Here is a 23,057-nt window from a genome sequence, read left to right as displayed (position 1 = left end):
AATCGCCGACGGACTATTTTGGGGAAACGCGGGGGGTTCATCGCTTCGTTACCTGCAGCTGCGACGATACTTAGGCCGATTTGCACGTGTAGTCACAAGAGCACCGATTTAGATAGACGGGGAAGCAAACGCAGCGAGAAAGTGGCAGCTCAGTAAGAAAAGGATAAGTAGAGAAAGAAAGGAAGCTGAAGTGAAAGAAACTGCGACAGACGCAGGAATAGAGGAGCAACCGGCAATGCACGCTCGCTGCACGCTGAGCTTTGAATAACTTTCGCGCCATATTTGTCACCGGTGACATTTCGGATTACAATCTCTGGAGCACTGGCCGTGACATTCGATTTCGATTATCGGATCTGAAAGGGAGCCAGGGCTTCTCGCTTCGGGAGCGTGCGCAAACTCTATCGAGTGCTTCGGGCTGCGCCAAATCGCCTTGCCCGGATGAATTCCCTGCAAGCACTGAGTGTGCATAAATAGCGGGTAATGGGAACGTATATAGCAATGACGCACGTGTGTTATTGTTGCTCCTTTTTATTTTATTCGGCCATTCATGTGAGAAAATAAATTCATGTACACGAACTATGGGTTGTCAGAGAGGAGGCCACCAGGATAACACCTAAATTCAACATCTTTTTTTAGTACGTCATAAAATTTGTTGTAGATGTCTGTGCAAAAAAAAGCATGCATCTTATGCCTTCTTAGACTCAAATTTTGTTTGAAACCCGTTCAGCGCTGAAAGGCAGAAACAAAAACAAGGGCGCACAAACACAGTGCTGTCATTCTTCAGCTCATACTGCCTTTTAAAATTTAAAATTTTTTAAACGTTACAACTCAGATTGGCACGGCGTTAAGTGGGGTTAGTAATACGCTGTGAGAGAACCCAATACAAATCATGTTTCACCCTACGGTTCTCTTTTTTTCGCTGAAATGTAACAAGCGGGGGATTTATTTTCTTGGTAATAAATATTAACTAAAATGCCAGTAATGCGGTCAAACACGCTCCTACTGCTCTGTAACGCGGCTTTATTGGGAGCGGCAGTCCACAGAAAAACAAAGCGAAAACAAAGGGGCATATCTCGTGCGTTGATGACTGATCAGTGAAACTGATGAGTTAATTTTTCTTTCTTCTTGATTTTTATTACAACAAAAAACTGTGGTACAAAATTAAGAATATTTCAGTGTATTAGGGCGTTTTACTCGGGGCGTTGTCCAGATGTGCACACAAAACAAAACCCGATTGTTTGCACTTTGCGATTTAGCATACTTAATAAATCAGCCTAATGAAGCTTGAAAGGACTAGTTTCATCTGATAAGATAAAAATAAGACTCTTGCAGTTTGTCTCACGGTGGTTTTGCCGAACGTCATAATGCTGCTGGTATGCGGCTTCGTGTTATTCTAATTAAAACTATTCCTCAGTTGCTTATCATAATCGCGCTGCTCATGGGAGTTTCTCGGTTTACACTTCCTATCCCTGGTGGCATCAGAGCCGCAAAACGAGTTCGGCTCGGTTCCTACCACGGACCGGAAGAACAGAGTGCGAGATTTCTTGGGTGCCTTGCAACTAGGAAGACGATGGGGAAGCGAAGCAGCAAGTGCCCGGAGCCCATGTAGTTGGGTCGTGGTCAGAAGTACGTGCTTCTGGCGCGGGCTGAAGGCACCATGCATTCTAGAGAACATTTTTTGCTGGTGGATTAAAGATTAAAACAAAGCAGCAAAGGATCCTAAGGAAGGTGACATGTACAGCTTGGCTGTAATATTTTCAATTCTGTTCAATTCAATTCAATTATTTTATTTGCCAGAAAAATCCAGAAATTCTGGCCGAATTCCCATTCAGAACGCAATCTTAACTCAGCTTGACGAGGCAGTAAACCCGCAGCAAAACAGGCACTTTCTGACAAAATGTTCACAATGCACTCATGAATTTACACACACACACAATACGCAGAAAATTTCCAATTACACAACGAGCAACAAATTTCAGACGCATACTAAATTCTACGTAAACAATGGTACAACGAAATACAAGCACAAGAGAAATCACACATCAGATTCCACAAACAGAATTACACAAACTCTAACGATTGGCAGCAAACAAAATTAACGCTTAAACATCACTTAGAACACAATGTGCAATAAATTAAAGGATCGTTAGCCAAATGCTGTCGAAAGATAATTCATCAACCCGTCTACGCCCACTCCAAGGCAAAGGCCTCTCCCATAGATCTCAATTATCCCGGTCCTCTGCTAACTGCGACCAATTTATCCCCGCAAACTTCTTGATCTCACCCGCTCACCTAACTTTCTGCCAACCCCTGAAGGGAAACTAAAATAACATGCACGCAAAATTCGAAACCTGTGCATCTGTTCCGCTTTGAGTAAGCTTGGGTCTTCAGAGGCTGTGTCCGTTGATGCGAAATATTCAAGGTTAGCAATATGGAGGGCAATTTTGTTTTGAAGCATAACAATTTTGTTAATATTCATTTTTCTTTTGGTTTCCCATACCTAACTGCAGTAGTTAATATGCGACATAAACAAAACATGTTAAATTTGTAGTTTTGCCTTCATAGGCAGGAGCCGTCTACACCAAGATAACACACCGGTAACTTGAGCGAGCTTCATGCAGATAGTAACTACATGTGAATTCCAGTTCAGGTAAGAGGTAAAATAATTAATCCCTAAAATTTTGTATTCATGCGTAATACAAATTTAGTTTCCATCGTATTCAAGGACATGATTAAATACCGCAAAAACAGCAGTAATTAGGCCTGCGCTCATTTAAAATTTTATGAAATATAGGGACATCAGAAAAAACGTTTTCCCTAAAAAATTCCGTGAAAGAAATGTCTGTACAGAAATACAAAAGAGGATAAAGACACAAAAGGTGTGATAGCAAGCGCTGAAGGTCTCTTTTGTACGGGCTTAATATTACCCTGAACGAGACTCCTACTTGCCCGTTCGGAGTCTCTAGTTCTAGTATTGATGTAATCACAATATACCGACAGAAAGATTTACGATATGCGATCTAAAACAAAGCTCCCACCATGCCCCGGTTATTTTACTGCCTGAATTTAGCATACTAGACGGAAAAATCGGTTGTTATCTCCCCTAAATATACTACAAAAATTGCCGACAAAAACACTCCGAAGAAATTAAACCTGGCGCCTTTATTACAGCACAATCTGAGGTCTGTTCTATCCGTTGTTTTTTTTTTTTTTCGGATAAACCTTTTTTTCGACGACTATTATTGCGACACTTTCAGCGGCACATGATCTATCGGTGCAACAATGCTGTTGTTTAGCGCTTGTTTTGCAATGACAGTTCTGCAGGTCCAGATTCCAAATTTACTTTTCAATTCCTGTACGGTCGGACAGGCCAGCTGTGGCCGTATACCTGTGATGTACTCCCCGCGTGAAGGATCGTGCCAAGGCACAGTACGAGCTCAGCTCAACTCACCCGAAAGTCGGTTGCCAATGCAGAAGAACTAAACCGGGGTTTCCTAAGCAAGACAAATCTGCCGGGTTCTTCAATAAAAAAAATACGTAGACAAAGCAGTAGGATAGTCTGGTGTTGATCGTTTCGAAGACAAACGGCAATGCTTATATTGACAAAACGATAAGCTTTGAACCTGACGTTTCGCTTACTTCGCACAACCGAGAAAAACAGTGTATAAGCAAACGAATGTGTGCGAGCAGGTGCCAGCACAAGAAGCTCAAGTACAGGCCGGTTGGGCGTCAAGTTCACAGCATGGATTGCCAGAAACAGAGCTTATGAGGCCGCAAAGGAGACTACTAGCATGGCCACGAAGGGAGTCATATAGCATGTACTGCAGGATTAATTTTGCCAGTTTAAGGGGTGGCTTGTCTCTTTTGTCTAAAAAGTAGCCTACATCCCTTTCTGGCATTATTCGTCTTTTGTCCCGTCTAGAAGCCTGATGAACAACTCGTAATATAGGGGCACATAATACAGAAATGGAGAATAGGATTTGAGCCTAAAAGCCATCATGACGCCGAAAAAAATGCAGACATACAAAAATCCTTATGGGTGTTATTGGCGACAGCCTTACATGTTTGTTTCATGCAATGAGCTCGTTCATAAGAAGCGGTCATGAGCTGCTGCTGGAAGCCGCCGCGGTGGCTCAGTGGCTACGGCGTCGCGCTGCTGAGCCCAAGGACGCAGGTTCGATCCCCGGCCGCGACGGCCGCTTTTCTGGTAGAGGCGAAAAGAAAAAAAAAACGCTGGTTTGTTCGGGATTTCGGCTCACGGTAAAGATGCCCAGTTGGTCTAAAATTATCCAGGAGTCCTCCCCTACGGCGCGCCCCATCGCATGTGTAGCGTCGGCGCGTTAAACCCCCCAATCAATCAATCAATCATCTGCTGGTAGTAGGTGCCATCAGCACTGGTTAATTCACTCGAATGGGTATGTGAGTACTGCGGGCGGGTATCCTGACACCACCGCTGTTAATGGTAGTAATTTGAAAACTTGCTGTGAGCTTTTAACGGCAAATATTGTCGTCACTGAAGACTGACCCCTAAGCTAGCACGTGATAATTTTGGCTGGGTTTGTTAGCGTCGCAACCAAATGAAAATTGGTTAAACTGCCGTGAGCTTCTGACGAAAACTGTCAACGCTACGGGCTAGTCGTCTGAAGTGGTGTGTGAAAATTGCGGCTTGTGATATTGACGTCACAGCGGAATGGCAGTCAACTGGCATTTGGAGATCCCGAAGTTTTTTGTGGACCCTCACTGGCCCTGCAGCCACTCTGCGGGGCATTGCGTTGCTCAATTTGGGAACCTATTTTTGTGAGTGTTTATGTTCAAGAATCATTTTTCCAAAGTTTGTTTTGGGATTTGATTGATTTGATTTAGATTGTAGGGTTTAACGCGCCCACGCAACGCAGGCGATGAGGCGCGCCGTAGTGGAGGGCTCCGGATTAATTTTTACCACCTGGGGATCTTTAACGTGAGCCGAAATCTCGTACACACGGGCGTTTTTGCTTTTCGCCTCCATCAGAAAAGCGGCCGCCGCGGCCGGGAATCGAACCCGCGACCTCGTGCTCAGCAGCGCAACGCCTTAACCACTGAGCCACCGCGGCGGGTCTTAGGGAGAAAAGAACTGGGCAGCCCAGAACGAAGCCCGAACTTCGAGACGAAGGCTTTCCCGTCATGCACGAAACCCATTCGAGCTAAGGTCTCTGTTTCTTTAAATGAAATTACCCTGCAATGCGCACATTGTGTTAGTTAGCGGACACACCCGCAACGAGAAGATGTTTGGGACGCCGGGCACGTCCCCCGTCTAATGAGGCGGGCAGTGTTGTTTTTTTTTTCCTCTAAATTGCTCGGCAGGCGATCAGGGAAGATGCGCGCATTCAGGGAATCGATCGGCAGCGCTCGGGCTTCCCGCAGAGATTTCAATCGCCGCTGCTTCACGCGTGCGTAAGCGATGGGGCTTCCTAGAACGTGTAGCATCATTTTTTATTAGTTTTGTGTTGATGTTTGAAAGCAAGGTAATGAGGCGTACTCTTCTAGTTCGGGTGGAGTCGAACGAGAAGATGCGGCCGACGATCGCCATGCCTCCTCCCTCCCACTCCGCCAGCCCAAAATTTTCTTTTTTTTTTTTCAGATTGGCAGGGTCTGTATTCACGGTCTTGCTCTCATGACTAACTCTGCATACTGCCACTATACTCACCGGCCTGACAAATTTAAAATTTTGGCTTAATACTATGGACCGATTCGAAGTACGCCCGGACTTGTTTTCATACCCTAAATAATTGTTATAATCGGAATCAGTTATTTGTTTTAAGTGGAACCGGTTGCCAGGTACGTGGAGAGACCTTCAACTCCTCGCAAAACATTGTGTTGTCGGTTGGGTAGTTGGTTGGTTGTTTAGTTTGTTGGTTGGCCAGTCGTCTTACGTCAAGTGGGACCGTCTGTTGTGCCCTAGTCGGAATACAACACCAATAAGCGCTGTTGGATTTTTTTTTCTACAAAATAATGACATATTCTGTGACGTGTCTCCGACGTTAGAGGGCTCCTAAGCTTGTGCACGATCTGAAAGTCTGCAAAATATCTTTGCTTTTTCGGTCGGTTTCAAAACAGGAATCATCAAACGAGCGCGCAATCTGCTGTGTTACGGAGAAGGATGTGTTCCGTGGCGTTCGAACAGGATGCACGCGCACTAGTTAGGAATGAAGATGAAGCAGAACAAGAACTGATACTGGGCAATTAGAGGAAGACGAGGTGCGCGATCGATCGGAAGCCTGCTACCAATGTGACTTCCCTTTCTGTGACTTGTGTAAATAGCCTGTAAATACGTCTGAATACACCACCACTCTTTCGCCAACCTCGTAACAGATGCTCACTGTATTAAAACCTTTGGAGGTGATAGCTACGCTATTTCTGGCCTAGGCAGGGACAGTTCAACACGAATCTTTCACGCTACCCGAAGACTGGTAATCGCACCACAGCGACAGTCATCGCAGATTTCTTCTGTGTAAATTTTTAGTCAACTATCACCTCGAAGAGGCCGATCAGGGCACCGAGAAAATGCTCTGCATGCCCAAACCGAACCAAGTTTTGCCAATTAAAGACGTTATTGAAATGGGAAATGATGTCTTGAAATAATGTGCCGTAGGATCGACGACGCTATTTGCCGTTGTATAAGTTCAGGCTAAGAACTTGAAATCAATTCTTGGAATATTGGACAGGCATTGTAAAAGATTTTGGCTGACATACTATGCTATATAATACTGAGCATACGCTATACATTACCGTGAGTGAATTCTTGTACGTATTTCATTCAATCGAAACATTCGATATGTGTTTCATTCCACAAATCCAAAACTATTTGGCCATAGGAACAGAGCCTAGGATCAATGGGTGAATCATTTCACGGCTTCACGCTCCTCTAAGAACGCAAGGAGAAAGTTATAAACTGTTGTTAGAAAGTTATAAACACACGGCCAGCTCCTGGAAAGAAAAAAAAATCACCATCTTCCCGGAGGGGAACCAACTTCAGCTTCAACATTCAACTTCAACTTCAACTTTATTGAGCATTTCGTACATAGAAATGCGAGGACAAACACAAAAAGCTGCAAAACTGCACCTTGGCGAGGTGTTTGCCCCTTATGGTTGGCGTGGCAGAGCAGAAACAGGAGTTTAAATCATACGCACAGGAAATAGTCCTAAGAAAATAAATCTCGCCTTAACATGTCGATATTACATACAAACATAAAAGAAAGCATTAAAACCGACTATAGCGCACAGTTTGTAAAAGATAATTATTAAGTTATATACATACACGCATATAGACACTAATAGGTACATACATACATATAAAGGTTACAAAACAAAACGGGGTATATTGGATATGTACAGAACCTGTGTAGACACCGAAAAAAAGAAAAAGACAAAACTTGAAGAAAAAGTCATGTTATATACAGGTATGCATACACTCATCAAAATCTGCACTGCAGAAGTATCCACACAAATAAATACACACAATATTGGCAAAATCAGTGTACGGTACTTTTTAGATGCTCCAGTGTGCAGGGAATGAAGACAATGCCAATAAAACCCTTGAAAAATATTACAAGTAATTTTGGCCAAACCAAGGTTGCCACGAGAGACAACGCCTAATAGATTTTCAGTTAAAAATGTTCTATGTTCAGTAGTTAACGTTTCCGTAAATCTCACTTATAAATTGTATTTATAGCTATGCCACTCTCGGCAAGATTATTTAAATACGATTGCAAAAGAGTAATGGAAAGCCCCGGAATCCATAATATTGTAATTTTTTAAGCAATGTTAAATGACTAATTCTATCAAATGCTTTGGAAAAGTCTATAAATATGCCTAACGTTACCTTCTTTTCTTCAAATCCCTGGATTATTAATTCTTTTTGCGTTAGTAAAGCTAATTCTGTTGACATATGTTTACGAAAACCAAACTGTTTTGATGATATAACAGAGTGTTTGTCACAGAAGGACACAATTAAGGCGTTTCACGATTACTTTTTCTAACCCTTTTGAAATAACTGAGAGTACAAAAACCGGTCTATAATTGGAAAAATTGTTTTTGCCCCCAGATTTAAACAGTAGCGTGACCTTAGCTTGCTGCATCTTTTTTTTTTTGGAAAAACACCAGTAGTAAGGCATAAGTTAAATATATGGCTAAGCGGTGATACAAGAAGGTCCAGTACAAACTTAATAGGCCGAATCTGAAGCCTTTCGGTGTCTATGGGCTTGCTATTTTTTAGTGACAAGAAAATCGACCATATTTCCTGAGGCGTTACCGGAGAAAAAAGGCTGTGTGGGGGTTAGAATCGTTTAGGAAGCTAATAGCGCTTTCATTGTGGGAGCATTGCACAAGATTCGTTAAATAGTGATTAAACTTGGTTGCCAGTTCTTGACCCTTGAGTGGTTTATTATCTACTGACAATTCAAAGTCGTCGTTACGGGGGGTAAGGGGGGGCAAAAGTTTATTCAATTCCCGCCACATGACATCACGCCGGGAGGAAGCCTCAGAAAACACATGTTCGAAGTCCATTTTTTTAGTATACCGCAAGAACTTTGTCACAAAGATTCGGTATTTTTTAAAGGCTACTAAATTGTCCCTGTTCTTTGTTTTTCCAAACTTGCGGTAAAATAAATCTTTTTTACGGATCACCTTCAGACATTCGTCTGTAATCCATGGTTTCCTTATATCCTTATTTTTCTTAACCATCTTAAGAGGAAAAGACTTTTTATATGCATCTTTCAATGATTCCAGAAAAGTATCGCAGACATTATCTGCAGTGGTGCACTGAAGTAAAGGGTTCCACCAAATAGAGGGAAGTTTCTGACGAAAAGTAGTCAAAGTATTCTGATTAATATCGTGAAAAGCGAAAGATTCAGGGCATTGCTTACATCTTAGTATTTCTGTGTGCTTTGAGAACATATATATATGATAACCTATATGTACACCAATCACACCGGACATGGTACTGCTACTTGTATCACTGGTTATAAATACATCAATAAGACTTTGGGAAGTAGTATGGGAACCCTGAGTAGTATGCGAAGCAGCCATGGGGTCGACTCAAGTTCCAAGTAGTTTTCAGTTCAATCGCGGCGTTGCGGGAGGAGAATGAGGGGAGCGCTTCATTTATACCGCGGAGCTACAGTGGCGCCCCCAGCGGAGTGTGCAGCGGCTACCGTCGCGTCTCCAACCCTAAGCTGCTTCGCATTATCGCGCACGGAGACTCAGGTGTTGCCATTCGTTGCGCAATCCCGGAGAGGAGAGGAGGAATACCGGAGAGGAGAGGAGCGTCGGAGAGTAGAGGAGGAATGTCTCGCATACTACTCAGAGTTCCCCTACGGGAAGATGACGACGGTGGTTGAACGCGAAGCTATCTCGTGATGGCCAATCCTTAGGTGAATCCTGCCACAATCATCATCAGCGGTGCCTGGCCAGGCATGCGCAGCGGGGGTGTGGACGCCGCACAACGGCGCCCACACAACGGCGGAGGGAACAGGCTCGACCATAAGCTGCTTCGCATCTAAAAAACAAGGAAAAGGAGAGACAACACGTGCAATTAAAAAAGATTGTTTTTGTTGTTTTCTCGAATAAATGGGGGGACACCATTTTCACTCGCTCACATGAAGGCTTATATAATTCGCATGCTATAAACAATACTAAGGCTGAACATAAACGTGCATTTCTGCCTGTTCTGGCCATGGGGGCACGCACTGTTCTTATTTTATTCAACAACAATCTTCGGCACACGTCCTTTCCCATTCTGGTCCGTAATATTGTAGAAATAGCACTAGGCAAAAGCCACGATGTAATAGGAAGCAGTTTTGTTTTGACGTCAACTAACGCCGCATTGGGCGCTGTACGTTTATTCCGTGCGGAACGACTACTGCGCTGTAAACGACGAGGTAAATGAGCCGTGTTGGCATTAACTTATCTCCTATTTCCTTTTATTGCCACCACTTTTTTCCAACCTCTGCTTCGTTCTTCCCAGCACGACCTACAAACTGCGCCATCATCGCTTCCTCTGTGATCCGGAAGCACAACCAGGAAGTTGGGTCGGAAGGCAGGCCGTGTACGAAAGCTCGCGTGACATGTGCGCAGAAGCCAGATTCGCGCATATCTGCCCGCGGCCTTGTTCCACTATAGGAACCGTTGCAAACGTTTTTAGTTTCCTCACTTTACGCAGGTTTGCCCGCAGGGAACGACTTGTGCACAAATAAAAAGACGGAGCGCTTGGTTCAGCTCGCTATTAAAAGTGACGCGATTGCTAGAGAGCTAGGCAAACGCTTCTTGCTGTTGATGTAAATACATAGGGCGAGCACGCTGTTAGAGCCAGTACAACATAGTTTTATGGCGGCAGTGCAGGGGTACGTAAATATAACAACGATGAAAGCGGTGTTCGCTGCTGTAGTAAGTTTCGGTGGCAATGCTCAACTGACCCATACGAGCGAGAATGTGTTTAGGAGACGACACACCAATTGCGGCGCGTGCAGGCGAGCGATCAGACAACGTCACAATGAATACTAATGCGGAATACGAAATTTTACAGCTGGGGCAGCTGTAGTGCTGAAAATGGCCGCATTTTGTGATTGCGTTTCTATAGTTTTTTTCTCATCAAACAGTCTAACATTTCTCAAATCTATTGTAAACGAATATCTTGTGCATCTTTCAAACTGGTTACAACAAAACAATCTGTGATTAAATGCCACAAATACAACCTATATAACTTCCCGACAAATCAATAAGCCCTTAAACAAAGTTGTAAATCTCAAATACGAAGGTCATGTTATTGCACGGGTACATAAAAGTTCCTTGGTGTTTGATTCCTAGAACAGTTAAACTGATCAGTACACGTAAATCATTTAGTTACGGATCTGGCACGAACAGTTGGATGCCTTTATAAAACATCACACTTAATACCGTTATGGTTAAAAAGAACCATGTATTACTCTCTATTCTATTCCAAAGTAACGTACGGAATCTTGGTGTGGGGAACAACCTCACAACATAATTACAATAAGCTTGTTGTCCTGCAAAAAAAAAGATATTACGCTGTTCCGAAAACTTTCCAGGGAAATTCCAAGACCTGCAAACTTCACCTTTGTTTTCAAAACACTCAATACTTAGAGCTGACCAGCTGTATTACCTTAGACTTGTCCAGATGGTACTCAAGAACAAGTTGTACGTAGATGGCGACGCATAAAACCGTCACTACTGTGTACGGCGACCAATAAGACGTACACCTATAACTAGGACTAAATACGGTAAAAAAATCGGCCACTTATCAAATAGCACACGTCTTGAACATCCTAGCGAATAATTTAAAATTTAACACTAGTGCGACCGCATTTAAGACCGAAACCAAGGTGATGTTTATAGAAAAGAAAGTGAGATATGACAATCAATAGGCATGTCTCATTGTAAGGAATATAAACTCTATTCTGTGTGATTTTTTTGGTAGGCATAACGGGCAATCAGTCAAGAAATTTGTCGTGTTCTATTGTTTCTGGTAGTAACAGGTATTGCAGAAATAAGTTTTATGCATATTGTACAAATTGTGATTCTCATTATTGGGAATGTACGATTTTCGTAATTTTTACATTTATTTTTCTCTCTGTAATGCCGGATGTTATTGCTAAGCACGCATATTTGATTGAAACGTGTCCTCTGTTGTGAACTGCAGATGGTCAAGAGCCCTCGTCAGGCACTCAATGTCTTTATTGATTGATTTGATTGCAGGGTTTAACGCGCCGACGCAACGCAGGCGATGAGGCGCGCCGTAGTGGAGGGCTCCGGATTAATTTTGACCACCTGGGGATCTTTAACGTGCGCCGAAATCTCGTACACACGGGCGTTTTTGCTTTTCGCCTCCATCAGAAAAGCGGCCGCCGCGGCCGGGAATCGAACCCGCGACCTCGTGCTCAACAGCGCAACGCCTTAGCCACTGAGCCACCGCGGCGGGTACTCAATGTCTTTAGCTCCTGCCCCCGTCAGCAGGCATTGTAACACCGTCTACTGAAAAATGAAGTCGTCGTCGTCTTCTTCTTCTTCTTCTTCTTCTCCTCCTCCTCCTCCTCCTCCTTCTTCTTCTTCTTCTTCTTCTTCTTCTTCTTCTTCTTCTTCTTCTTCTTCTTCTTCTTCTTCTAGAAAAGTTAAACAATGAAAGCAGCAGATGATTTATATTGTTAGTGGTGGCAGGACATGAACCGTGGTTGATGATGAAAGATCTATTTACAAATAGATGTGATCGATGTATTTACAGTATACGTATACCCACAGCGGCCATGACAGCCCGCGCAAGCTGCACGCCAGCCCCTACTTGCTTGTAATCGTCGACGGTAGGCGATAGCGCCATAGGTCCACGTGTTCAGTGACGTTATTATTTTTTCTCCAACGTCCTGGTGTACTCTTAGCCCAGTCAACGACGCATTGTATTGTCTTTTCTTCTTTGATGCTCCCTTCATTGAAGTAAAAAATCTGCAACACGTGCTTTTTTACAGAGAAGCTGTCTATGACTACAACCCAGCAGATCGTCTCCGGAGGCAGACCGGATATTCAGCACACAGAAAAAAAATCATTAAAATAAAAAAGGTCCCAGGGCCTCCAAAATTTTACGTTAAATGGCGTATATTTCCCCTGAAAACCCTTCCCCAACAGGGGATTCATGCCCCTCTGATAATAAAAGCATTCCTCCTACATTGGAGCAGTGGGAGCACAGGCTGACCAGCTTCCAGCTCGAGGATCAGGAGTACCTGATCTCCCGGGCGAGGGCTGCTGGGGAGCCTGAAGGCGGCCTGGACTGAGGCCACCACCCACTCTCCTTTCCCCCTCCCCTTTCCCTTAAAAATAAATGTTATTCCTCCTCCTCCTTCTCCTCCTCCTCCTCCTCCCCTGAAAACAACGCCTTCCCTGCACTACGTCTCTGCTTAGAGGTGAAACCAACTTTGAGATAATATGTAAACTTGGTCCTTGTAAGCTGGCCTTCTAACATTGTATAAGGTACAGCGAAGCATGATTATATCGGAGGGACTATGGTTAAAAACCCAGTTTATACTCGTCTCCACCCCCGTTGCCTGTTTCTCCAGTCGTGTACATACTTACTCACGTCGCGCGGCGTCTCTCTCCCCTCTAACATAGCGCAATGCCGCGCGCTTTTAAGCGGCCACCTGTGTGGCGCACTAGAGCATGCGCCGGGATTGGCGTAGCCACGCTTTTATAAAACGTCATTTACTCTATCCTATAAATTTCCTCTGTGCTTAGTCTATAATGTAGAGACCGAAAATCCCAAGTACGGCTAAACCCGGAAGTGGAAAATCCCATCAGAGCGTCAAATCCACTGGACTTCCTTCTTCACAGTGTGGAAGGACTCTGATTTTTTATTACAGCACCGTGATTAAACGCTCCTGTTTGAAACGTTTTAACGCCTCTATAGCGTTAAAACTCGTTGTTTTATCCTTTTGACGCCTTTGTAACGTTAAAACTGGTTGTTTTAACGTTTTAACGCTCTAAACCGCGAGCCCCATTTTGCTCCCTCCCTCTATTACACATGTGAATTAGTTTTCTGTTTCGTTTGCCTTCTTTTTTAGATCCTAAATATGTGGTGGCCGCAGTTACACCTGTCATTGACCTTCAGGAACTGCATGGGGAAATTTTGGTCCACTCTAACGACCCTTATCCAGTAGATTCAGGGCGCTTCTCTGTACTGAGGACAGTGTGATGTGAGGTTACGGGAGACTCAAGGCGAGGTAATGGGAACACAGGTTGAAGACGGAAACACGATAATTGATAGGGATTCATGAAAGGATAGACGTAGATGATGAAAGGCACAATAAAACATGAACATAGACGACGGTGGTAACGTCCGGGCAGCAAAAAAGGTGAGAATACGAACAGCTACAGTTAAACGTAATGTTGTAAATGCAAGTTGTTTCAGTATTGCAAGGCGAAGAAATGGCTGATTTCGAAGAGGTGCACGAGGGTAGGGCGTTGGAGGCGCGACGGAGGCAGTGGCCTTGCGAGTTCAGCGGTTGAAGCAAAGGGCGGAGGCAGGATGGCCATACCTCGGCGTGATGTAGGGGCTCGCATCGTAGATGGTAAGGACGTGGTGCCTGGACGTCCTACAACAGCCGCAACACACCGCCGTACGACAGGCTTCAGAAACAGAAGGCTAGCCCGTCTATCAGGAGTCCGCTGAGCAGCCCTGGTTAGTTGGTTGGTACCAAGAAATGAAGTAGTCCTATTCCGTTCTGAGCATTACCTTCCTCTTGTTCTTCTGCCGTCCTTGGTGGTGATTCCTCGCTCGCAGATTTTCCACCATTCTTTCGGAGGATTGCACGCCGCCCTTGAGAGGTACCTCATCTCAGACCCCCGTCGATACTGTTTGGAAGGAACTCGGAGAAGGGAGGCGGCAGCTACTATGTCATGGTTACAGCGGAATGGCTTCGTTCTTCGTCCATCTTCTGCTCACGTTTTTTTTTTTTTTCCTATGCCACGAGCCGTGTTGAGAACAATGACGATGTCCTACACGCATACTGTGGCTCCGGGCTTTCAACGTTGCCACCCTTCAATACGTATTCATGATAGCTGACGTGGCCTCTGGTGACCATTCAGTGTAGTCGCTCTCTCACACGTTCAAACTATTTTCGTCACTATTGTGCCTCATTGCCCCGACGTAGGCACGGGATCACGTCTCGGCGTGCTGGTGAAGGGCACCTGAATCATCCCGAATAGGTATGTTGCATCATGCGCTGCCGTGGTGCATGGTGGGATAGCGTGGCTGGCCGACACGATCACGCCCAATGCGCCACTTAGATCTGCGCTATAAAAAACATGGGGCTAACGCTCGTTCAAATAACTGGCACAAGATTTGGGCACAGTTTGAAGGTATAGCCCTCACCGTATTCCCTCATGCACTCGCTTTCCTATACAACTAATGGAAAATTAAACCGCAGTACAGCTAAGAAACTCGCGTTTTCTTTTACCTTACTTACCAAACTTTTCAAATTTTCCGCCCTCCCAGTGAGGAAAGTTCCCGGTGGCCTTTATTTGACTCGTTCACACAACTTCACTCCTATTATTCATTTCAAGCGTATACGTAGAGGGTTTTACTGGAACGAGGCTTAAAGAAGATCATTTTATTTTGGAGATGGGTTGGGGTCTGCTGAGTGTATCAGGGTCGATTTAGTGCGGCGATTCGTGTAAACCTAGCAACGACAGAGTGGTCTAGTCAGTGACATAGTGGTCTGGTCAGTCCAGTCAACCACATCTTTAAAAAATCCCAAATGGCTTAGCTGTCGCAAGGCATTTTCTCTGAACGACTTCTTTTTACCGGTTGCAGATTCGGTTGCCTGATGTCCAGTGGGGATTGGTGTGTTTGCTGCCGCGGCTGCTACGCGTTGGCGATAGATGTACTTCGACACTGACATGCGTTAAAACAACAATTTTATACATCTGTGCTAACATCTTGGAGTACATGTGTCCTCTTTTTACCAGCCGGGCGGTTTAAACTGGAAGATAATGCTCTGTCGGCAAAAGTAAATTAGCTCTGTCGGCAAAAGTAAATTGTGCATTCCCCAAATATATGAAACATTAGCTTGCGCAATGGTTTACACAATAGCCGTTTCCTAACTCAGCCAACGCCAGCATTAACTCCACGAAGCCCTTTGAATGCTTTTTTCTCTGCTATTGCTAACTATAGCGTAATTATTTAGGCAATCACCATACCATTTTGCAGTGAATGCTGCGACGACAGTGGCTCAAACATCTTTTTTTATGAGCGTTTTTCTTGACGGGGGTTTAACCAAGTCCGTCTTGATGCAGGTTAGGTATGGGGTTACGTCTGCAAGCAATAGAAAGATGGACCAGATTCTGATTATGAAAGCCCTCTCAATAGAATTATACAGTTCCGTGGATATATGCAGTGTTTATTTATACTGCTTCTACCCCCTTTCATCTTTCGCATATAAAACATAATGAGTAAGAATTCCTCTTGAACGGTTCCTTAAACTTTCATGTCTTCGTAGATATTTCTTGTAGGTTTAGGTTTTTTCACGGGAAACTAATGAGTCGTAAATGAGTGTTGGTCTTGCACCATGGCACCGCACATGATTCAATAACGAATAAGTTTAGTGGCTAATAGACTTTTTAAGCCAATGCCAGAATTAGAGAAAAGAACTAAATATAAAATGCCCAGATGGGGAAGTAATTGAATTAACGTTGTTTGGAAGCTTTTATAAATAAGTTTTTTTACGTCTTGTTCCTCACAGTGTCATCTTTTTTCTTACGTTAACATTGCATGTGAGGCAATAGGATATAACTGGATTATCGCTTGCGTTTCCAACATGGAACACACAGCCCTGTTTTAGCATAAATGCATTTGGCATGAGTAAAACCCCAATTATACAATTTTCTCGGGACCGTGGAAAAGCGCCGTAAAATGCGGCGTCGTACAACCCAAACAACAATTACGCCTATAAATAATGTTTCGCGCGACATATTTGCAAGAAATTTCAAAGTAAATTACAAACGAAAGAGAAAACAATAATTCAGTGCAGATGACAATCACGCCGTATTAACACAAACCTTGTACAGCAGTTCACAGCCGTGATTCCCGCCAGCCAGTGCGAATCGTGGCACACGCGATCATGACGAACACATGGGAAACGTTTCAGCGTAACCTCGTAGACAATTCACTGCTCAGTGGAAATGAACCCGTGCACACTGCCTCCCTCCCCCCCCTTCCTCGATTGCACAGAGGAGCGGGCCGCTGCCGGAGGAAAGAGAAAGAGAAACGAACGATGAGACTGAAAGGAAAGCTGTGCTAGAAAGAACTGATTGAGCGGGCTCACGGTACACGGAACAGGCCCGCGACGTTTCGTTTTGTCCGCCGACCACTCGTTCGCTTCGAGTGGGTGGTGGGATAACGCTGGTCAGGCGTGAAATCCCGTCGGACATCCGAGGTGTTTAATGCATTGTTTATACACGGACCTTGCCGGGCTTCGACCTGTGCTTCGTGAAACCCAGGATGTTGCAAAACCTGGGGACATATAACCGGGTTTCCACTTATAATTAATGTGAAGACAGACAGACAGACAGACAGACAGACAGACAGACAGACAGACAGACAGACAGACAGACAGACAGACAGACAGACAGACAGACGGACGGACGTATGGACGGACAGACGGACGGACAACAGTTCTTAGGACAGTTGTGATAAGCCGAACGCACAAAACAGCAGTAAGCGAAAGGGCATGCACTGGTGGCCGGCCATATGCAACTATTCTTTATTGATACGCGGGAGCCGAAACGTATTTTATTTTACGAAATATATTTTTGGATGGTGTTTTTATTCCCCGTTGTATCATGACCCACCCCGACCAGACGGGCTTCCATCCAACCATAAATTTTTTTCAACTATTCTTTATTAAGGAAAAGCCCGAGTTATTTACATCTTTTGGCAGTTTGAACTGTTAACTCGAAGCTTTTCAGGATTATTGCAGCTCACAACAATAACGCTGCTCACAAAATGCAAAAAAGTAGTTATTCCTTCCTGACGTGTGCATACCACAAAATCCAATAAAAGGCACCCCCCCCCCCCTCCTCCCCGCTTCACCCCGGACCAACCTATCCAGAAAATGAGACGAAAACGGCTGTCACCATACTAGCAAGCGAACCCCCAACGTGAGAATTAGCGCATCGTAGATCCAGTCAATCTTGCTGCCCCTAAATTCTGGTCGTCTCATTATCAGATAGGTATAACTCGTAAACGCTCGCACACCAGGCAGTCGTCGTGAGTATGTGTGGCAGGGTTATATGTGAATGCGGTGGGAAGGTGCTTACCTCTCTGCTTCAGATGAAAGAGAGGTGGCTTGGCCAGGGACCGTTTTCCGCACAAAACGAAGCAGCTGCTCCTTTGCAGCTCTACCGAGCTTGCGTGCTTGAGCGGCAATATTCATCTCGGGCAAATAAGGTACCAGTCTACTGGTGTCAAGCTGGGAATAGGAGTACAGTTCACGTTCATAATCACAGCACTAGAAGTGTTTAGTCATAATTTTTTGCAATCTTCACACATCGCCTTTTATTTTATTGGTTTACACTGCAGGAACTGACATACTTTATGTACCCGGGGTTGTTATAAACGAGGAATAGCTGGAAATCGATGTGGCCAACCTTGTCTCCACCTCATTTCGGGAATCTCCTGTTCGGCGCTGTACGCCTACATCAACCCCGAATTTACTAGATAGCTTGATGAAGCACAACCGAATTATATTTTTCTGGGTGGCTGGCGGCCGAAAAAAAAAAGTGTTATTGAAAAGTTAAGCCAAGTTCAAAGCCACTAATTACAAACAACATTCACGTTGTTAGACAGACATTGCTTCGAAGCACGGGAAGCCTAAAGTTGCTTCGGCGAAGCGACCAAGGGTAACGTTAAAATCTCAATCTGAACATTTCTAATCAGTGCTAGCGTCTCAAGATGTTTATCAAACCGCTTCTTCGTTGGGTGCCCTCGATTTGGTGTGCGTTTTTTTCTTCTCTCTGCATGCTCACAAAACTCTCGCGGCGATACCTCAAATGCAGCGGCACAAAAAACGTGAACATAGTCCTTTCAGACCGCGGAAGGTAGAATACAAGGTCGTATTTTGTGCGCTCACAAAAGAAAAAAACAGTGGGTTATGAGATTAATGGAAAAGCGCGGGTTCTTTTTGTGGGAGTGTGTGTACAGAACACCTACCTTTAAGTGTTTTTTTTTTTCATGTGGGATTAGTATAGAGAAAGGCTGGGATTTTCGTTTTCGCTCACCTGCTCGTATAAACGAGCACCTTTACAAGCTCCCGGCGCCTCGCCTTTCAAAGCTCCAAGGCCCCACACGAGGACGTTGTCGTCACGGCGGGTATGGCTGCATGGGTTTGTTTTCGGGCCGTGATCGATATCGCTCAGACGTAATAAAATCCATGACCGTTAGCCTGCAGCCAATAAAGGGCTTTCTCTGGAGTAGGTGGCCTCGCGTTGACGTCGGAGGCATCGATAGAGCTCTCGAGTATTTTAGGCAACCCTGTTGATCAGAGTTTATGATGCGGGTCATAACGGGGTATGGTGGTGCACCTTTTATTTTCGGTATGAGACCCAAGAGTGCACGCCGAAGCTGCAGGGAAGCTACCACGCTTTTTCTGAATAAGCAAGGCCACCTATTTTTTATAGGAAAAACAACGCTACATAAAGGCAAACAGGTTTGGGTCAAGCGAGATATGGCGGAGCTACGATATACTTTACTCGTGAACAGTCCTTGCAATAGTTTGTTTATCTTTAGGTGGTGAATTCCGACGTATTAGCACCTTTTTTTCGTTTTCGAGACAACCTCACAACTTATATTGGACGTCAAGGTCACGGTGTTACTTTTCTACGCCGTGCTCGCGAATTCATATGACCCCAGAGGAACTACCAATCTCCGAGAAGACGCGTCACTATGTCTTTTCTGTTTTATGTGTCCTCTTTTTAATGCTGCAAGCATGGCTGTACTATTTATCAAATGTTTCCTGTTTGTGACTGTTTGCGTCTGAATTTTCATCCCGGCCCATTAGGAGTGACATTTCAGATACGCGGGTGTATGGTACGTCGGTTGTGGTTTCGTATGCCACAGGTAAAGCTTGGTGAGCACCAGGATAGTGGGGAGCACGAACATTATCAGGCCACATGTTTCTTTGAGAATTATAATCGTGACCCTTCTTTTTGTTTCCCTTCTGACTCCACTGAGGAGGTGAACCGTGATGAAGCTGTTTTACAACACTGCCCAGTGACTTTCCAAGCAGTAAAAGGACATTTCTAAAAACCATACTCCCCGCTAAAATCAAAATTGGTAGGAAGAGTGGTAGATCTTTTACTCCCATTATCAAATTTTTCACAGGCCCCAAAACATAGTCAAAATTACTAAACACCACTGCTGTGCACAATTTATATCTTTTAAACGAATGTTACGAAACCAATTTTTTAATGTTTTGCCCGCCACGGATGTAGCGAAAGCCTTCCACATACTGATGTTGCTGCAACGGCATTCGTAATCAGTCGACCAATCATACCTTAATTTATTTTGACGGGCCGTACATTACTCACCACTGTTCTAAGCATCCGTTAGACCATTTCATCGGCTGCACGAAATCAGTGATCGTTCGTGTGCTATTACATTCATCTTGCGTACATTTCTTTATAGTGCAAGCATCCAATCTTGTAACCGAGGCGTCCTTGCTGCCCCAAAATGGACGTTACAGCCCTTGAGCTCTCAGAATTTTCTTTTATACAGCGCATAACCTTGAGGAGTCCGACTATAATTTCGTCTGTTCACTTGCTTCCAGTTATCATATGCTGTTTGACACTTTGCCCCTTCACTCCCTTGTAGCTCACGCATTAAAGGCTCTTTTATTTTACCTTTTTATTTCACTTTATTTCACTTAATTTCGCCTCTATACTTTCGACAAAACTGCCCACAACTTCTTTGTAGCAGCATCTGGTGGCAGTATAAGCTTATACAGGCGGCCTTTTTATACGCAATTGAAATTGAACGGAGGTCTCCGAAACTTCCATGCTTGAGTTGCTGTGACAGAAAGCTGCGAATATTATATTAATTTTAAAATTACTTTGCAGCAGTGACTTAAAGGGACCCCGCAATACTTTTTTCAACATTTTTTTTATATCCTAAATGCTTGCAGAACGTAGTCACCCAACACACCCAGTACTTAGATTAGGGGGTCGCAAAGTACCTCGGCCAAAATTATGCCCATCAGATAACTTATAAACTCGCTCAAAAGATTTTTCTCTCTTTCCCAGTATTGACGTTCTTCAACGGCCCGAATGACGTCACTGAGGCCATGTAGTGGCTGTTGGCTTGTTTTGCTTCAGTTGCAGCAATGAACGCTTTTCGGTGGCAAGTTTAAAAATAAAGCGACAAAAACAAAACAGAAACGAAAGGCGTATCTGCTGCGACGAGCAAATCACGCAGTGCCGCTCCGTGCTGGCGATGACTGTAGCTTTCGCAGTGCTTCCAGACGCGAAGGAAAGGGTGAAAGCGTTTATTGAAAGTGTTACAGGGTTCCTTTAACTTACAACCATTGCATTTAAGCATTCTGGGTTGGCTGTTCTTCTTTTGAATAACACATCGTAACGGCCACCGAAGAACGTCTGGTTAACATCGCCCTCTCTTTTCCCCCCATTTGCTTTCTCCAAACAGGGCGAAGGCGTGCGCTGCTATAGTCGCCTGCGGGATGCGGAGCTGAGTATCTGAGCAGCGATGCGGCTGCGCCGTGACAGCGGCGGCGGCGGTGCGGGCGAAGGCGGCGGTGTGGGAGGCGGCAGCTGCAGTCCGGAAGAGCTCCAGGAGCGGCGGGCGCGCTGCATCGCCCTCGAGAAGGCTTACGTCCACGATGTGTACGATCAGCTGGCACCCAGGCTCGCCAGGCCCCGGCTGTGGCCCCGAGTGCACCAGTTTCTGCGCGACCTAGAACTGGGAAGCCTCGTCGCAGACGTCGGTAAGCCGTACGGGCACGCGTCCCGGGGGAACTGTTGTTCGTTCGGCACGACTACATCGTTTGGCGTGGCTTTTAAAACTCTTAGCTAGGGATCTTTCGTTCTTTTTGCATAACAAACCACATTAACGAGGCAACGAAAGAAAACGCTGCTGCGTTGTGACACCATTCCTTCCGTTTACGAAAATACTTACCGGTATAAAGTGGCAACGAAGCCAGTGTAACGTTGACGCAATAAAGCCTCCTGTACTAAGTGCAGTTGGGACACTTACATAAATACCCTAATTTACATAAGGCATAATTTTTTAAGCACGTAAATGTGCATGCATGCACAAAGTTCACATTTATAAGCAGAAGTTATTGCGACATTCTATGTAAACGAGTTAAAACTGGCTGCAGTGTTGTTGCACCACTGTTCAATGCACAATGCACGCGTACATACAAAGTACATGTACACATATTTTTATCGACGTGTGTGTACACGGCGTCATCTCTAGCAAAATGCCTACTGACAGCCGTAAACTCTCCCACGTGCTCAGGGCACGCATGCTTTTACGAGCTACAAGTCAACATTCGTTCCCGCCATGAATGTCGTGGTGATGATCATGATGATTATGATGGTGGTGGTGGTGGTGGTGGTGGTGGTGGTGGTGGTGGTGGTAGAGGAGGAGGAGGAGGAGGAGGAGGAGGAGGAGGAGGAGGAGGAGGAGGAGGAGGAGGAGGAGGAGGAGGAGGAGGAGGAGGAGGAGGAGGAGGAAGTGGTGGTGGTGTTTGTACGCATGTTGACTGCAGGACAAAGGCATTTCTAGTAAAATTCAGCTGCTTCTATACATGGCTTTTTGAATGTATTATTTGCCACCAAATTTCTTTATCCATCCCTCCACCGAGTGTCCAGTCCTCCCCTACTTGTAGTCCCGTCCCTCGGTAGCCATTCTGTTACCAGGTGGTCCGCGGGTTGTCAATTCTCCGAACCAAATGTCCAGCCCCAGTCTACTTCTTTCTCTTAATTTCAGCTGATGTCGCCCATTCGAGAATGCTTCCTAATTCAAGACGCGTGTTTCTTACCTTTAAGTGTTGCTAAAGTGATGTTTCTTTCCATGGCTGGATGGGTCGGCTTAAGTTTTCTTTCGAGTTGTTCAGCAAGTCTCCAAGCTTCTGTTCCATACGCGTTAACCGGGAATACGTATTGGTTCTGTCCATTCCTCTTTTTTTTTTGGTTACAGCGCGCGCCTATCCTTCATTAGTTCAGGATGCTCGCCGAATGTCCTCGCATACAAACTGTGCCAGAAGTAAACATGTTTTCTCACTCAGCGACGGTCTCTAAATGTCCTCTTCAGCCAGCTTGAGCCGTTCAGATCTCTTGTCGCGAGGATCTCTGGCCCCCACGACGCGACACGGCTCTGTGACTACAGGGTTTCGAAACTAACTTTCCTCTCCCCGTCTGCTTTCACCAACCAGAAAAGTAGACGCTTGCCAAACACCAGATTCCGCAAGCTCTGTAACTTTGGCAATCGCCACCAAAACTCCGAGTGA

The 23,057-nt window shown here is 44.9% G+C and overlaps 1 protein-coding gene across 1 annotated transcript in view; it reads left to right on the top strand.

Annotated features, from left to right (window-relative positions):
• Nucleotides 1–23,057, top strand: part of Fid (class I SAM-dependent methyltransferase fire dancer) — an 87,713-nt gene that overhangs the window by 17,415 nt on the left and 47,241 nt on the right. Inside the window, exon 2 of the mRNA XM_077702635.1 lies at nt 21,230–21,527. Within this exon, the coding sequence (XP_077558761.1) occupies nt 21,290–21,527 (238 nt within the window). The 5' untranslated portion in view covers nt 21,230–21,289. The remainder of the gene's footprint in view (nt 1–21,229; nt 21,528–23,057) is intronic.

Source organism: Haemaphysalis longicornis, unplaced genomic scaffold (assembly GCF_048455015.1).
Source record: "Haemaphysalis longicornis isolate Haplotype H1 unplaced genomic scaffold, Haemaphysalis longicornis Haplotype H1 scaffold_3, whole genome shotgun sequence".
In the NCBI taxonomy this organism is placed as follows: domain Eukaryota; kingdom Metazoa; phylum Arthropoda; class Arachnida; order Ixodida; family Ixodidae; genus Haemaphysalis; species Haemaphysalis longicornis.
Note: the sequence above shows the minus strand (reverse complement) of the source record. Positions and strands in the feature narration are given on the sequence as shown.